Below are 19,430 nucleotides of genomic sequence, written 5' to 3' on the forward strand. Positions count from 1 at the left end.
AGTTTGAAGTATATTTTCACCCAACTGAATCTTAATGCTAGGCAGAGGAGGTGGCTGGAATTCTTAGCAGATTATGAGTTTGACATAAGTTATATTAAAGGTAAGGAAAACAAGGTGGCAGATGCCCTAAGTTGGAGTAGACACATCTCGGCGATAACTACTGTAAACTTCAGGTTAAGGGACCAAATTTTACGACACTTGGAGCATGATGAGTTTTATATAGAAATCAACTTAGCTCTTATTACAGGCCTTGTTACATCCCAAATTTTTTCCCTAAATTTTAATTTATTATAGCTATTGAAACAATTTATTTTTGGATCATATGAAGCAAGTCAGTTAATTATAGCCGTTGTATCAGTTTATTTCTTTCTGATCATGTGAAAGTGAGTTAGTTAATTATAGCCATTGTATCAATTTATTTCTTCTTGATCATGTGAAAGTGAGTCAGTTAATTATAGCCGTTGTATCAATTTAATTCTTCCTGATCATGTGAAAGTGAGTTAGTTAACTATAGTCGTTGTATCAAGTTAATTCTTCCGATCATGTGAAATGAGTTAGTTGAAATACATGTATGATGATGAGATTTTTTCATGAACATGTGAAGAGAGTTAGTTATTCTGACGTTATGAAATCTCTAATGGTCACTAGATGATTTTGAATTAACAATTTATATATCTTGAATTGATGTCTTGGTGAGAATGTTGTTTTGATTGATTGTAGTAAGAAGATTGAAAAGAGAGGGGAAACATTGGTAAAAAAGGTCATCGGAAGGGGATGGTCGAATAGTCCAGTCATCAGAATCGACAGGTTTGACCTAAAAACTATCTTGGCAAGGTTACTAGGACTTGACAACATATTACATGGTGGAACTGCATGAGCTATAAAAGGAACATTATAATAAATAATATAAAATAAACATAAATTCTTACCTTTAAAAGAATTATCAATATTATTATGATATAGTTATTATTGAACATTCTCTAATACGAACATATGTATATAAAAATAAGATGACACCAATACATTATTAATTATAATCTAACGATGGCACCTTATCAATATGTACACATGAATGTAGATAAGAATATATAATAATAATAAAACAATAATAACTCCTTAACTCTCTATTTTCTTTCTTTTCTTTTTCTTTTTAATCGATTTGAAAGGTATTCGTATGGGTTCTTGTAATTGAAGGGAGCCGAATAGTCACGCTCTTTCCTTTTTATTAGAATCTCATAATCATAATCGAACCATTCTTATTCCATTACCGTCTCCTTGCTATCGAAGGTTCTCAAGATAACTGAGAACGATATTAAATTATATTACTGCTCATTCATCCGTCGTCAATCTCCTTCATATCTCTGGCCGCGGTTTTCAGAATAGGAGTCTTCTTCCAACAACAGAGCAGCCGAACTGTGTTAGAGATGACACGTAAGGCCACGAAAATCCTTGTGTTTTTCCTTATGTTGTCTGTAGAAATACGTGCAGAATACCATTTATTATTTTAAGGTTTCCTTCCATGTTTTCATTACGTGTCTTAACAACAGCCGTATTCCTTTGTGCCAATAATACATGGGAACCATAACTTTGTTGCAATTATATATATATTTTGGTTCGAATTCAAGGAGCTAATTAATAGATTTGAAATCATGAAATTTGCATAATGATGTTTTACTCTGCCATGAAAGAATACCAATTCTGTATAACCATTTATCTCAGAATTAAAATACATTTTTCTTCTATTACAAAATGATAACATGAAATCATAACACCAATGCATTCACCAGGCAATGATGCCATCATAGGTGGATAAGGTGTAAAACAATGCTGTGAATATAAACTTGTAAGCACTCAGGAATCACCGGCTTGGAAGCTTGAAAAGGGTGAGGAGGTGTAGAGAATCCTGCGTAAACAAGATTTGTATCAGATTCTTAATAAACAATAAGTTAAAAACTGCAATAGCTCATGCATTTTCCAATTATGTAAAGGTTGTCAAGTCGAGTGGTGGAGATTGGGTTTGTAGACCCAATTTGAAATCCTTGGCTAAGGTAGATTATAAGCAGATGTGCTGAACATGTGATCTATGTTGAATGTCCAGATGCTTTAGTTATTTTGGAGAATAACTGTTGGGACTTCAACCCACTGGGTTGTTTTGATGGCTGGACTTATGAACATCCCAAGTCCGACCTTGGGGTAGGGAGGGCCGTTCTATTAAATTAGAATATGAGGGGATAAGTAATGGTCTGCGGTTGGGAGGTTAAGCCTATGTCAATGCTTCTCCTCTCACCAATGCCGAGGCTTGGACAACAAATTAAAGAGATTCTTCTATTTTGTATTGTAAGTTTCAATTGTTTTTTTTCTTCAAACTCGGAATGAATAGTTAGATTTACTTTTATGTTAATAAGGATTTTGTTTACAAATAATCTAAATAGCTATTACTTTATTTTAGATGAATATCTAGAACTAATTAAATTGTTAGCAGTACATAGATATCTCTTTTTGTATTTTCAGTTATATTTGGTCGTTAGAAATCAATGTCATGTGAAATGAAATCAGTTACTTATGAGATTAGTTAAATGGAGATTGTATAACTTGGTTAAGAAAACTCGTATGTTATAGACCTACATGATCCTAAGTGTTCAGATTTTAGCTTAGAAGAGGACGGATTATTAAAATATCACCACAGAATCTATGTGCCCAACGACCCTGAACTTCGAAGACTGATTTTATGTGAATTTCACTCAACCCCATAATTAGGATATCCGAGAGTAACAAAAATGTTATCTGATATAAAACCTCTATATTTCTGGAAAGGGATGAAAAGGGAGATAATCAAGTTTGATGTAGGATGTTTGGAATATCAGAGAGTAAAAGAAGAACACCGGTACCCTACAGGCCTATTACACCCAAATGAAGTACCCGAATGGAAATGACAGGTAATATCCATGGATTTCGTACAAGGGTTGGCTATGACAAGGAATCGACACAAGACTATTTTGGTGTTGGTTGACAGATTGACAAAGGTTGCTCATTTTATACCAGGGAATCTAACTAATGGAGCACCCGAGATTGCCCATAAGTTCATAAAAGAGATTTTTAGGTTGCACGGAATTCCGGAGAAAATTATTTCAAATAGGGATGCTAGGATAACTTCTAGATTCTGGCAAACATTACTTACAGCTCTGGGCACCAAGTTGAACATTAGCTCAGCCTATTATCCTGAGACAGATGGTCAGACAAAACAGGTAAATCAAGTATTAGAGGATCTTCTAAGAGTATACTATATGGACCGACAGTACCAATGGGAAACATACTTACCCTTGGTAGAATTTGCATATAATAACTCCTATCAATCCACCATTAGAATGGCCCCCTTTGAGGCCTTGTATGGTCGTAAATGCAGAACTCTAGTGAGTTGGAATCGGTTGGAAGATAGAATCATTGTTGGGCTTGAAATGCTTTAGGAGATGGAGGAACAGGTAATCCAAATTCATCAAAGGTCAAAGGAAGCAAACGATAGATAGAAGAGTTATGTTGATGCGAAAAGAACACCTAGAGTGTTAAGTTTATATCTCACATAGAATTATGTCTCATATATAATTACATGTATATCCATAGAGTTATTCAATAGAAGCTACCAAACAATAACACTCCCTCTTAGCAAGGGAGGATAAACACAAGACAAATATTACACCATTGGTAATATAAGGATATCTCAGAAGTTTTCCACAATTTAATATCGTATACAATATCAAGAGTATTGCTCTCCAAAATATCAACATATGATATTCATCAATTACTCAAACTTAGGGTAAGATATCACATTTGATATCAAGAGTCTTGATCTCCTAGAATATCGACATCTGATATTCATCAAGTACTCAAAAACAAGATAAAAATCAAGAGTATTGGTCTCCCAGAATATCGATATCCGATATTCACCAAGTACTCCAAAATCATTTAGATACCACATTTGATATCAAGAGTATTGGCCTCCTAGAATATTAATGATATTTGCCACTTACTCAAAACTTTTAGATATCACATTTGATATCAAGAGTATTGGTCTCCCAGAATATCAATGATATTCACCACTTACTCAAAACGTTTAGATATCACATTTGATATCAAGAGTATTGGCCTCCTAGAATATCAAAGATATTCACCAAGTACTCTAAGAGTAATGACCTCCTAGAATCTTGAGATACAAGACATTCACCATTTACTCAATTTGTTAGATCTCATAATACAAGTTGATTGTAAGATTGTCACCTTACAACAACTTCTCCCAAATACAAGTGATGATCATTTGGAAATCGTCACTTCCTCATGATGTACACAGGGGTAGGCCCATGAAAATCACATGATCACAATTTATGAACCACAATCCTCATGACTATCATAATTTATAGATCACAAGGGAATCCATATCAATATGGTTTACTCCGTCTCAATCAATAAGACCAAGATAATGAAGGCTTAATTGAATAGCATTTATAGTCTTCTCCCCCTCTTTCCAAGGTCGCTTCTAATAAATTGTCAGGCTCCCTCTAAATCTCAATCTCCCACTTTTTCCTGCAAGAACATTCTTGAAAGAAAAGATCAAGGTATATAGCTCATAAGAAGGAGACTACTATTATACTTAGAATAATAAATAATCTTTCATAATAAGACCATTCCAATAAAACATAGACAAAATATATTTTGAATATATATGCATTTATTCAAACTTCTATATATATACTTTTATCTATATTTTAACATATTATTTCATTTTAAATAAATAACTAAGGTTATGAAATTATTATTTATTTAATAAATAACCCATGCATATTAAGTAATGAATTTTCACATAAGAAATAAAGAGATAAATACTTACCTCCATGTCACCCTTTTAATGATTACTTTCTTAATATATTTATAACCATCAGCACTTTGAGAGACATTAATCAACAATATTCACTGCCAACAATTAAACCGTCAGCACTTTCAGAGACATTAATCAACAATATTCTCTGCCAGCAATTATTAACACCCGCATGGTGCCAACTGCCAAGTCAAAAATAATCAATGATATACACTGCCAGCAAATCCATTTCACCCATACGCTGCCAAGTCAGCACATGCAAGACTGAAAGATATATTATATGTAATTTTCTTCAAATGTCATATAGCCTGAACATAATAGAGACAACAAGTAGATAAAAGAACATCGCTCAACATAAAAGATAGTATGAACAACAATATGAAGACTCCTCCAACTCGTGCCCCAATGAAAGAAAGGCTCATATACAATAAAGAGAGGGTCTCTTTCAGATTGATCCCACGTTCCAAGCAAATATTGACTCTGACTCCCTAAAGCTTCCACACACAATGTTTAATTCATGGAAAACTTTAATTGCCAAGCTCATCATGTGACTTACATTTCTCGCACATATTATAAGCTGGTCAATAGATAAACTATAGATGAATACCAATATCAATAATGTGTCGGCTTCTAAACATATGAAGGCTCGAAAAACATTACTAACTTCCAAAAACATCAATCTGTTCTCCGTAAGACGTAATTAAAGCCAGTCTCCATAAATTAATTCTCTTACAAACGCAATATATCTATTGATTACCATAACACCAAATTGGGCCCCATAATACAAGAAGAGGACATCCCAAAAATGGTTTAGTCCTTAAATACCTTTAAACTGTCCATTTTTTTTATTCTTGTTACTCATGAAACTTCAAAATTTTTGTTACTCGTGAAACTTCAAAAATTCTTGTTACTCCTGAAAATTCAAAAGCTAGCAGGAGAACCAGATTACACTATTTTATTTATCAATTTATGAGGAATGATAAATCTCTTTTCAACTTGGCTGTGATACCATGTTAAGTTTATATCTCACATAGAATTATGTCTGATATATAATTACATGTATATCCATAGAGTTATCCTACAAAAGCTACCGAACATTAACATAGAGAATTCTTAGTAGGGGGCAAGGTGTTACTAAGGGTTAAGCCTCAGAAAAGTACTATCAAGTTTGGCAAAAATGCTAAGCTAGTCCCGAGATACGTGGGACCTTGAAGTTTTGGAAGTTGTGAACTCAGTAGCTTACAGGATTGCTTTACCACCAGCCCTTGCTAGGATGCATGACGTCTTCCATGTGTCATATCTTAAAAAGTATGTTACCCACCATGAACATATGATTGATTGGAAATTATTGTAGGTGCAAGAACCAGGGGTGGTAGAGGTAAGATCGCTCAAAATACTCGAGGTACGTAAGCTACGCTTATGAAATCAGGAAGCAACGCAGTGCAAGGTCCAGTCGGACCAATATGCTGAGGATAATGCCACCTGGGAGGATTATCATGATATTTTTCAAAGATATCCCTATCTTTTCTCTGAAACTGAAAACTGAATATCTGTATAATTGACTAAGTACTACTTAAGTTTGCTATTATGTTCATCAAAGATGATGAAAAATCTAAGGGGGTGGGTATGTTACATCCCAAATTTTGCACTAAGTCTTAAGTTGATCATAGCTGTTGGTTTAACAAATTATTTCTTTCCTAATCATGTGAAACAAGTTAGTTAATGATAGACATTGTATCAATTTATTTCTTTCCTGATCATGTGAAACAATTTAGTTAATGATAGACGATGTATCAATTTATTTCTTTCCTAAACATGTGAAGTGAGTTAGTTAATTATATACGTTGTATCAACTAATAATGAGTTATTTTATTCATGATCATGTGAAATGAGTTAGTTATTATAGACGTTGATGAAAGCTATAACTGTCATTAGATGATCGACGATTGTTTTGAATTAACAATTAGTATATCTTTGAATTAATGGCTTGGTGAGAATGTTTTGTTTGGATGATTGTAGGAAGAAGACTGAAGAGAGGGGAACCATTGCTAAATGGGATCATTGGAAGGGGATAGTCGATTGGTCCAACCATTAGGATCGACAAGTTTGACCTAAGACTACCTTGGAAAGGATATGGAGACTTGACAACATGTTGCACTATGGGACTGCATGAACTATTAGAAAAACAATATAATAAAAACTTAAATAATCTAAATTAAAAATACGAAATTCATACCTTTGAAGATTTATTATTTGAATTTATTATTTAATCATTATTATACACCCTCAAATACGAACACATGTATATAAAAATGAGGTGACGCCAATAAATTATAAGTTTATAATCTAATGATGTCACTTCATCAATACATATACATGAACGTTTATAAGAACGCATAATAATAATAAAATAATAAATTAAAACTCTTCAACTTCTTATTCTTTCCCTTTATTTCTTTCTTTAAAAATTCGATTTGAGAGGCATTAGAATGGCCATCTTTATAACTGAAGGTAGCCGAAGAGCCAAGTAACCATTTTAATGGAGTCTCATTGATCGTATTTGCCATAACTTTTTCCTGTTTGCAAACTTGTAACACTTCCGTTCACGTGCTTGTATGTTTTGCTTATGCATTTAAGCTGAGAAAGAGTATTCTGAGATTTATATCGGCTTCATAAGCTTATCATCTAGTTCCCTTTCATCTTCACGTCAACATCCATCCGCGAGATTATAGCTAGGGAAGTGCGGAGTCAAGTATTACCGGCCGTGGGAGGAAGGAACAGTCCAATCTCAAGTCATGTAAGATATGCTAAGACCAACTGAAACATATTGAATCCATTACTTCCTTTTATCCATAATGATATGCCAATCGGTGTTCTGTTTTAATCATCTTTCCATGTTAAAGTAAACACTGTTGCCTTATTATATACAGTTTGAGTAGAGTATATATATATATATATATAAACATAGCTTCCTAGTCGGAATCCATAGTCTCTAATAATCATGTCACCTGCTGTTCATTAACTATAAGATTTTCGCAGCCATGGATATGGAAGATGGAATAATAATGATAGTCACGAATTAAAGATTCTGCCTGAATTTATTTCTAATCTTTTTTTATTCATCATGCTGAAATGTTAATAATATCATGAAGTCCAAACACCGAGGAATTCACCGGCAAGGATGCCATCAATGGTGAAGAGGTGTAAATCAAAATGGATTGGATATAATCTCTCATGCGCCTAGGAATCACCGGCATGGTTGCCTTAAATGGTGAGGAGGTGTATATAACCTGCAGAAATCAAGAATGAGATCAGATAACTAAGTAACAAATACATATAATACCTCATGCTTGTCCTAATGAAGAAAATAGTTGTCAAGTCGAGTGGTGGAGATCGAGTTTATGAACTCAACTTTGAAATCTTTGGCCAAGGTAGATATAGGCAGATGTGTCAATCATAGGATCTTTTTGTTTGTCCAAATGCTTCAGTTATTTGGGAAATAACTGATGGGACACTCAAACCACCGGATTACTTAGATGGCTGGACTTAAGAACATCCCAAGCCCGATCCCGAGGTAGGGAGGGCCGTTCTATTAAGTTAGGATGTGTGGGGATAAGTATGGTCCATGGTTGGGAGGTTAAGCCTATGTCAATGCTTCTCCTCTCACCAATGCGGAGGCTTGAACAACAAGACAAAGAGAATTCTCCATCATATCTGTATATTCTTTTGTACTTTTACCTTTGGAATCATGGAAGCATAAATAGATAGTTTAGAAAGTATGCACGAATATATTAGATGTTTAAAAAGGTAGTTGCTACTTTATTTTTCAGTTGAACATGTTAGATTGATTTAAATGATATCAAAGTAAACATTTATTTATTTCCTTTACAATCGTTGAAGTTAAATGCAATTAGATTAGGTAGCAATTACTTCTTTCCAGTTATAATTAGTTAAAGGAAATCATTGTCATGTGAATGGGATTGGTTGATAGATAAATACTGTTTAAAATTGGTTAGGAAAATTTGTATGTTACAGAATAAATATCTGATGAAGATTATTGTTGGAGAACAAGGTTGGAAGAAAACAGTGGCAGATGTCTGCCACAACACTTAAGCTTGAAGAACCAATAATATCATCATTAATCACCATGTGAGGGCGAACATAGTATATTGATAATCAGATAATGTCAACAAGGGAGTGCTTAAACAAAGATGACATGCTGGATGATTGTTACCTGTCAGTTTTTGTGTTTTGCACATAGATGAACTTTTGTGAATGTATGTGTAATTTTGTCAGGAAACATAGAAAGATATATTTAAACATGAAAAGATTTCAAGGAATTTTTTTGGTAGGAATTGTAGTAGGCAGGTTTTAAAAGATTTTCTAGTAGTATAGAGTCGTTGCAAATTTGCAATGCAAACCAAACTCTCCATGTAACATCTTATAATCCTGTGTAATGAAAAAATTCCATTTGGAATAGATAGCAACTGCATTTGTATTTCCTAATTGATGTTTATTCTTCACAACTTTTTCCCTTTAGCATCTTGCAACTGTATCATTCTAGTGTTGTTATCGTTTGAAATCATTGTCTTTTTTGCTGATGTTTAACGATTTCTAGAGTCTCTATTGTAGTTGTTTATCATTCAATGTTTATCTTTTCGTTTAGCCATTATATGAATGTTAAGGTGGATTGGTTTCTCCTATCAGGTAATACAAATGATTTTTGTAGCAATTTTGACTTGCGAAAACCTATGGAAAGGTCTATGCTGAATGCGTCGAAAGTGGAGTGTGTTAGTCTTCAAGCCATTTCGGACCTAACAGTTTTTAAGGAAAAATGCTCCTCATTTATTTCCAAGTTTCCAAGGTTTGCCCTAGCATTGCTCATATATATGTTTGCAGATTTCAACTGCAGTTTATACTAGTATGTTCTTAGATTTTGGAATGCGATCGATTTTTCAGTTAGACAAATGGAACTTTTCTGTAATTACTAATAACTGAATGTGTTCTTGCATTTATGTAGATGGTTTGGGTTTCGCCAATGTAATACTGTATAAATTACTTGAAACGTCTTATGCTGCTTGTATTAGCTCTTCTAGGATTTAATTGCAGAAACACAAATCACACTCTGGAAATATGATTTTAAGATGACAAAATGGCCATTTTGGACTATTCTGATACAAACCGTAATCCTGAGTTCCTTGGTGGTAAAGGACAACATTTTAAATTTTTGATTGATAAAGAAATCGGAGACTTTCTGTTTGTACTTTTAATTCCATAAAAATAACTAGTTTACTGAATCATAATAGGGTATGGGTATGTGGGTACGGTACAATGGTATGTCAAATATTGTGTTGGGGGCTGGGCACATATATACAAAAAACATATAAAAATCATAAATATTTAATAATATTTAATTTATATTTTATATAAACAATAATATGCCAAAATATTAATGAATTAATATGTTATTTAATGAAATAGTATAACTATATACAACTTAATATTGAATATGCATATATAAATATAATTTAATCAGAGTATTAATATTGAACTATGCAATGATACATAAATGATAAATGATAAAGCCAAAACATTATAATGATAAACAAGAGCTCTTGGTGAGCTGGAGTCCCTGCGTTTTGACTTAGAATGAGATTTTTTTATATTTTTTGGAAAAGTATTTGGCTATTAGACTTTTAAGAATGCAATTGCTCCGTCAAGGTGCAAATGTAAAGACATATTATAAGTTTGCTAATTACTTTATTGTTTACAGTATCATTATGTATTTTTTTAACTAATGTAGTGAATAATTCCTACCGAAATCAAAGGAGATTTATATAGTAGGTGGAATTGCATCTTATATTGTGATTTTTAGTTTCAAATTTTATCTCTGAAAACTTTGTTATAATTTCACAATAATCAAAGTCATATTCACTTCAATTTACTTATAAGTAAAATTAATTTTTTATTCTTTTAATTTCTATCCTATTAATTTTATTAATTAATTTTAATTCATATCTCGCTTTGTTAAAACTCTCAAGGTTAATTTTACTGATTTAAAATCTAAAGCATTTAAATGACTAAATCAAGTTTTAATATAATTTTACAAATTTATTAGAAATCAAAATTTATTAGAGACAAAGCTTGTGATGATTAAATTATTTTAGAAAAATGAAAATTTATTTTAGCTTCCACCTGCTCTTGTTTACTACTGCAAAATAATCTAAGTTCCTTTTTTAAGTAAAATTGATATTTGGAAAGAGAAAAAAAATCTAAGCGATTACAAAATATGTTTGCTCTAGAAATTTTTTTTTTAATAATACATTTAATATATTTAGTTTTAAATATGAATGTTAAAAAATTTAAAATATCAATATTAATGTTGCAACACATTTTTATTTGGAAAAATTTCAATATCTATGATTTAATCGTCAACATTTTAAAAATCTATGCCTTATCATAGAAGCTAAAGTTTCTACAAGCTTAATTTTTAAAATATGTAGAAATGTAAAATAAAATATAATTGTGGTTTATGTCATGAAATTAAATCTATATTGATGAAGAATATTAAATTAAAATGACAATTTTAAAAGTTTATTAGTAAAAATAAATTAGAGAATTTTTTTGTAAAAAACATTTAAAAATTACATGAAAAAATATTTTAAAATAATTAATATCACAATTTTTGAAATGAAAACTTATACCATATAAAATTTAAATTTAGATTGTTGTTTTTTTAACATAAATTTCATATCATCATTATTAAATTGAATTAGATAATTATAATATTTTGAAAAGTAAGATTTTAAATAACATGTATTTTTGTTTTGAAGATAATAACAATTTTAAACATTCTATATTCGTTCTTTAAAAATAAGTTTCGAAAATACATAATCTTAGTGGGGTACACTTACAATATATTCTATTCAAAAAAAACTTATTGAAACCTGTCTTCTTATCTTTAAATGAATATGCAAAAATGAAAGGAAAGGTTGGCATTTTTTAATTAGTGCAAGGATCAATATAATAAAAAATGTGTATAGTTATACAAAATCTGCCTTAATGTCTAAGGACTTTGAAATAACAATTTCATATTCCATAGTAACCTTTAAAAACACAGAGAAACCAGAACCCCAGCCAAGCGCCAATGTAGAAATTGTCTACGTTTTACAACTGTAAAATCTAAATTTAAAAATAAATTTGCCTGACTATACTGCCTGTGCCTAGATTTTGCACAACTACACTCAGCCTCTTCTGTCTCACGTTCTTCCCCCTTCAACTGATCAAGAAAAGAGTCGGTGCAGTGTTAAATGCTTCGGACGTCCTCCAGATAACTCTCTGTGGCATATTTAATGCTTCTCTGTTCTGTACATTTACATTTAATGCCTCATCATTATGGCCGCCTGGCTTCGTTTAATTTTTTTCAAATTTAAGTTTTGTAAAAATGTTTAAACCCCCCGGCAAATTTGGTTTGGGCCAATCAAATAATTGAAAATAGTATTCAATAATTAGTTTTTAAATCTAACCTTTGAAACACAAAAAAATATGTTGCTTGGTTCGCAGCAAAAATAAATAGGCAAGGTGCAGTGAAAACATTAATCCCTGCCTTATATAAGGCAGGGACTAATAATACCATCTGTCAATATATTTGTGTGAAGTCGAGTCAAAAACAACAAAACTCAGACTAGCTGTTAAAGAACCATCAAAGAATAGTTCCAGATAATTAATGGAGGTAGCAGAGCTGCTAGGAATGCGAGAGCTGAAAATATCATGCAGGTTCCATCTTTGAATAAAATTGAGTTTAGCTTTAGAGAGGATGCTCAGGTTCTGGATTATATGTTTAAGTGGACTTGCGAACATTTTCAATCATGGCGTGCAGGATATTTGAATCAGATCTTGCCTTTAGATGGCTTTAGTTAAAGCTCTGTTGTTCCCGTCCAATCAAATATTGCAATGCAGAAAAAAAGAATAGAAGAGCATTAAAACTTAACGAGAGGTTTACCTTTTAAAGAGTTTCAGTAGCAATTTTTCCATTGTGTGGTACAGGTGTCCATCCATAATCTATTTCCTAAAGCAAACATGAAAGCAAAGAGCAAGCGAGATCTAGACTATGGATTGTTCATCACAGTACAACAAGAGATGATCTTTGGGTTTCATTAGCTTTGAAGCTTCTGAAGCATTAGTCAAGGCCCATGACTCATCTTTTGACAAGAATTATCTTGAAACAAGCCATTAAAATATTTTGTTTAGAGGTGACCTTTTTTTTTCTATTGCATATAATTTAAAGACATACATTGCCAAAGGAGTTCAGGCCTTATTGCCCAAAGTAGTGAGTACAATACAAAATTTACTGATCAGACGGCTACCTTATACATCATATATCAGAGAAGCACAGAAAGGGTGCTAAGTGAACTATTTGAAATTGAAAAAGCATCCTTACTCAGTAATGGGAGGTACACCAACAATAGGTGCATTGAAGATACCAGCATCAGGATCTTCCTTAGTAAAATCACTGCGGAAGGGCGGGGGAGACCAGAATGAACCGAGGTATGAGACATAGGAGGTACACCAGTGGAGGAGCCAGTAGCTAAGCCATGACCAGGCAGATCTCTGTCCCGAATCTGGGGAAAGCCCTGTCAAGGACCACCTGAAGAGGGGCCAGCAGAAGATAAACCATGTTGCTTTTTCTTGCTCATGTTTTCCTTGATCTGGTCCAAAAATTCTTTCTATGTCATATCAAATTCATCCCTGACTGTCTTGGGCTTAGCTGAGGTATATCCATATGCTACTTCTTTCTTAAGAACCTTGTCTTTCCCATCCCACATTAGCTGTAAGAACGTGTCCTCCTTGAGCTTAAGAATGGCTGTAACCTGCGAGGTAGCAGTTAAAAATATTAGTCTCCGCAGAGATTCAGTAAGCTGCCTGGCCTTCCCACTGAAAATGTCATCATTCCTAAGTTTCAATATGAACCAAAGAATATAATCCGACAGAGTAGCAAAACAAATTACTATATCTTCTTTTGCTCAAGATAGAACCAGAAATAACATCATTAAGATTGAAATTGCCATTCAAGAAAAGACCAAACAATTTTTCAGATTTCTTCTGCAAAGAAACAGTCAAAGAAAACATGAGAACCAGATTCACACGTCTTGCATACCGAACTGATATTAGGTTCACCATTTGGTTTTTTAAATGGCAATCTGCACAGGAGGAGGTGCCAGAAAAAGCAGATGATCAATGGGGCAGTGCCAAAGGTTCAAAAGGTGCTTGCTCAAGGTGGACTAATCAAGGTCCAAATTCCATTTAGAGTTAAGATGCCCAAAGCTATCCAATTTGTGGGTGACAAGACCATAAATGTATTTGACTTTGATGTGAGGTAAAAGATTACTATCAGGCCACCTGTAGGAGGAATATCTATCAGTTGGAGAACTGTACAGCCTGGGGAGGATAAGGCAACTGGAGGCTTCCTTAACCAAAGGCTAAGCTGAACTGTGTTAGGGGGATATCAAATTTCCTCACCGAGTCCTGCCAACTGATTGACATTCCATCCTCAGTAATATCCTGAAGATTACAACTGCCCTTAGCTGCCCATCTTCTTGCAGAGCACCCTTGGAGTAATGCTAAGGATTTACCACCATGAGATAAGTTCCAGCACACAGATCTATCTCCACAAATTCTGTTATTGCGATCAATCAACCTATTACTATTAATTTGAGCTCCTAACCCAATTCCAACTTTTCCAGATAAATTTGAAAACATTGGAGCCTTCAACTCTAATCCTCAGACTTCTCTGAGAGGAGATTTGTAATAAACCCAAGCTGGCTCTAACTGATAATGTTGAAAAGTCTTGCTTCTATTTGTTTGTTCGGGATGTGTAATTTTTGGTTGCTCAGATTTCTAGGGAAACAATTACTTTGAATACAATATTTTGTGCAAGAAGTGAAATTACTAAAAAATAATAACACCTTGTTCAACTTCAGTTTGCAATCACATTATAATTTGAAATGTAATACCAAATTAGTTACAATAGCAGAGAGAAATTTCCACTAACTTTATTGTCCTTGCAAAAAGGGTCTTTGCAGAACTAACTAAAATAATAACCATGAACCTTGTCGAACGATATACACAGGCACCTAATGCAGAGAAAATGTGTGACTCAATCCAAAGTAATTTCCAACTTACAGCTCCAAACTCCACAATTGCAAAACTCCCAGTGAAATGCCAATGATTGGCATTGGTAACATGCAGAAAGGGCCTGACATAAATGCCTAGATGTGATGCTGAAATCCACAGGCAGGCGTGCTGATCACAGGTGGGATCAGGCACCCAAATTGTCCAATCAAAATGCCCTTTGTGAGAGTGATTTGCAACAAATATTAATGCTAATACTGGCGTTCAGTGAGCAGCATAAATAACCTGCTAATGATGCCAAGGTAGGGTTTTCTGGCTGTGTAAATCAGACCCTCAATCACCCTCAAAATAATCAGAGGAAAAATCCAAACTTCAGTGCCAAATGCTCAGAAAACAAATATAAAATGCCAGCTTGAAGTGGCCTGTAGTTGCAGGCCCTAGGTGCTTGATTTGCATATGAAAATGACACTCACCAGCAATGCATTCAACCTCCAATCTGCAAACAAAATTCTTCCCACCAAATTGCTGTATATATCTTGTAATTTGCAGATTTCGAACCCCTTCAAGAAACAATTAAATTTACCTCCCAGTCGGATTTTCAATTAACAGTTTGGACAGATTTGTAGAGCACTCCAATAACTTCCAGATGTGCAGATCGAACTCTTTCAGATAAACAGAAATACAATTAAATCTCCACACAAGTACAGTAGTACCTCCCAACAACGGTAAAGACAGTAGGGAAGATTCAACCGGAATACAAATTGAATCACCAGTCAACTCACAATACTTCAGCTGTGAATTGCACAGTCAGCTTCAAACCCTTATACCACAGCAAGGGCGAAGAAATCAGTAAACTCTGAAACTTTTGCACAAAGCAACAAAAGCAAATAAAATATTCGGATGCCTTTCCTTTCACAATGAACCCATATTTATAATCTCCAAAAACTACTTGTTTCCCAAACGAAACTCCACTCAAGAAGCTTCACCAACATGACATTAATTAGAAGCTTCCATTAGATTCTTTTAATTAATAACAATTCCTTGCCCTTTTGTATTTAATACTTGGCTTATAACTAATTAAATAAATGGCCCCTTCCAATGACGACTCAATCCTCAACTTAAGTGAAATTATAAAGTTAAATTTTAATTTTATAATAAGCCATTTAATAATTTAATAATAATTTGGCTACTAAAAATATAATAACTCTCGAAATACTTATCCTTTAAATGTGTCATCTGAAACATGAGTCACTCCTATTATTTCCCTCTATAACCAAATGTACTTTCCAAAAATAGAAAGGATCCATCTCAATCAACACCCAACTTATCACAAATAGTAAGTACACAAAACTAAGCCCAAACGAAGTCCAATCTGAGCCAAACGAAGGCCAACTTATAGTTTACTGAATTGTGGAGAAGACAAGACCCTCCCAAGCGAAGCTTTTGCCTCAGAAGACCCTCTATCTGCAATTATTTGCCTACGAGGATCACAATAATAGGCTAATCCCTCAAACTCTGATGCTAGCAGAAATGGGGACATTACAAGATTATTAAGGTGAAGGTTTTTCCACCCTTTGGCTTTAAAAGGGGAACCCCTAATGATATTGTTTTTGATCAAGACCTTTCAAGGTTCATGCCCATAAGTTGCTTTGAATCCTCTTCACCAGCGATGCAATCCCTTGAGTTCTCAAATCTTTCAGACCTAGACCTCCCCATCTCCTTACTCTTGGTGTACCACTCCCAGAAACAACACGCTTCTTCTTCTGTCCTTTTCCGTCTGACCAAAGGAAGAATCTGATATTATCTTTTGGATGTAACTGATCTGATTCTGATTAAAAAGCCAAGCTGAGGAGTAGTACACTGTATGACAGACTTGAATTCTGCCAGCCATAGATAGGTATCAGTTATTCCACTTATGAATCTTCTTCTCAATTTTCTCTGACCCATTCCCACATGTCCATCAAGTTGGGGTCAACAACAAAAGGGATTCCCAAATATCTAAGCATGTGTTTCCCTCTCCCCCTGCCACCCAGGTTAAAGAGTACTTCCTGCACCAAGGGGGTGGTCTCTCATCCCATCCCAAGAGCTATTGTTTTAGATAGAGAGACCTTGCTACCTAAGGCTTCACAAAATAAATCAAGTTTCCTCATCGGATTGCTCATGTTGTCTTTATCGATCTTGATCATGATAGTCGTGTCATCTGCAAACAGTATATTGGAGATCTCTTCATTGTTAGGGAGGGTAACCCCAGTGACTCTAGGTGACAAGGTCTCATCCCTTAGCAGATAGTATAGGGAGTCAGCTGCAATGACAAAGAGGGCTAGGGCAAGTGGGCACCCTTGGCTTATAGAACTTGAAAGCATAAGCTTTTTGGATCTGACCCCATTGATTTCTTCTGCTGCAAAGGCTCCATTCATAATAGTGAGGATCATTTGGAGAAAATTTGAGGAAAACACAAGCACTCTAACATTGTACAAACCTGCTGATTAGTAACTTTAGCTCAGTCCAAGGTCTCCCAGCAGGGGATAAGATTCTCCAAGATCCTGTCTGTGACAGAGAGATTATTCTTGGTAAAATATTCCAAGATATACCTCCCGTTCTGGCCTCTAGGCCAGCAAACTTGGTTAAGACAGTTTTTAGAATGCTTAAACATGTTGTATTTTAGCATAAGTGGTATTAGGCTCAGGGGATTTGTGGACACTGATTGAAAACATGCCACAACTAGAATAGTCTTCGGACTGTTATTTGTAGATTCTTTGGCAAGATGATGTCTGAAGGCATCAATTGGGTCAAGTACCATATCACTTGCATTATTTTCCGTGCCATCAAGGCATGTTTCACTGCCATGAAAGAAACACAAGGGATGTCGACACCCTTGCTTTATTTGGATCGGAAGAAATTAGAGAAATAAGGGCACATGTAGCCATATAAAGGACCATTAAATGCCAAGTTGACAACATAAATGTAAATCGATACAACAGATTTTTTGAGTTCTAGCAGTGATCCACACATGTGCAATGTAGTGTCCCTTTCTTAGCCAGCATCAGTTAATTAGGGTTAGTCTATCATTAGGTCTTATAGATTAACAAGATGGATAGACTATAAATGATCCATGAATTGGTTTGTTCTCTCTGGCTTCAGACAACTTGCCAGAACAGAATAGGAGGTATCAATCACTACTTTGTGATATTTTAACTTTGCCAAGGTTAAACAGTACGTTAGCCTAAGTAATACTCTCTCAAGAAAGCACATTTATGATACGAGAGACCAAGAGGAGCTCTGAGTTGGGTGCCCTTTGAGGAGAAATAAAAAACTGTGACTTTATAATAGAAAAAGAAAAGCCACTTTACTGCTAATCCATTTAAAGCTGGAAATAATAAAAAATTGAATTATATTAGATTTAAGTTAGAAACCCTAAAGAGCTGTTGGGAAAAGGAGAAAAGCCTAATTAGGGCATAGAAATAGGAGGCGTACTAAGGCAACTTGAATTCATTTTAGTGTAATGTTATTTTCTCTGTGCCTCTTGTGAGGAGCTTGGCTAAGCTTGAAGGTCTGGAGCACCTTGGGAGATGGAAACCTTCACAGGTCATCACATCTGCCATAGTGAAAGACTTACCAAGCATGTGGAAGGGAACCAGAAATCCTGTTTCAGGATTTTCGTTTGTGCTAGAAATAAAATTTTGTAGTACTTTCTTGCTAGGCTAACTTATCTTGGCATCATTTGGGAGCTTGGAGGGGTCTATTCTCATTGACAGTTGGTGCTGTTGCAGATTTCCCTCGGATAGTGGAAAAGGAGGTCCTTGGAAGTGTTCTCAAGGGTATAAGAGTTTATTACCAGCAATTCGTAGTCGAAGAGGCCATACAACTCACCTCTAGGGAGTGGGTTTCCAAGGAGAAAGTGCTAGTTCCTGAAGGAATATCTCTATTTTTTTCTGGCCTCTAGGCCAACAAACTTGGTTGGGACAGTTTTTAGATTGAAGAGGACATATTTGAAGGTGCTGCAAATAAATTTCTGTGTTCTAAGTGGCGGCTGGCTTCATATTTTCAGACCTACAAGATAGCTGTTTGGAAGCCCTTCTTTGTCAAGTTTTGAAGATATTTACAAGGTATCATTAACTCTGATTTTGTAAGACTTGTTTCCCAGTCTTTTATATCTTGTTTGCTCAAATCTGTAGATTGAGAGGTTGTAACAACATTTGTAGCAGTCTGATGTTTTTTATCAGACCCAAACTATACTGCATTTAGAACTCTTATCAGTATCAAATGAAATTGTTGGAAGTTGGGTTGTCTTTAATACTGTTGGCAAACAAGTAGCATATATCATTGTATGTTTTTATGCAATTGTATTGGAAAAAGACTCGTAGAAACTTTTTACAATCACTGACACAAAAGTAGATCAGTAAGATATCAAAATATAGCATGGTTTACATGT

General features: G+C 34.3%; 1 protein-coding gene across 1 annotated transcript in view; it reads left to right on the plus strand.

Annotated features, from left to right (window-relative positions):
• The window catches only part of ELO1 (Paxneb protein-like protein), a 135,570-nt gene that overhangs the window by 70,332 nt on the left and 45,808 nt on the right, over nt 1-19,430 (plus strand). Inside the window, exon 5 of the mRNA XM_089818893.1 lies at nt 9,575-9,731. Coding sequence (XP_089675019.1) covers nt 9,575-9,731 — 157 coding nt within the window. The remainder of the gene's footprint in view (nt 1-9,574; nt 9,732-19,430) is intronic.

This window comes from Cupressus sempervirens, chromosome 3, assembly GCF_028749045.1.
Source record: "Cupressus sempervirens isolate cs-2001-9-10 chromosome 3, ASM2874904v1, whole genome shotgun sequence".
NCBI lineage: Eukaryota > Viridiplantae > Streptophyta > Pinopsida > Cupressales > Cupressaceae > Cupressus > Cupressus sempervirens.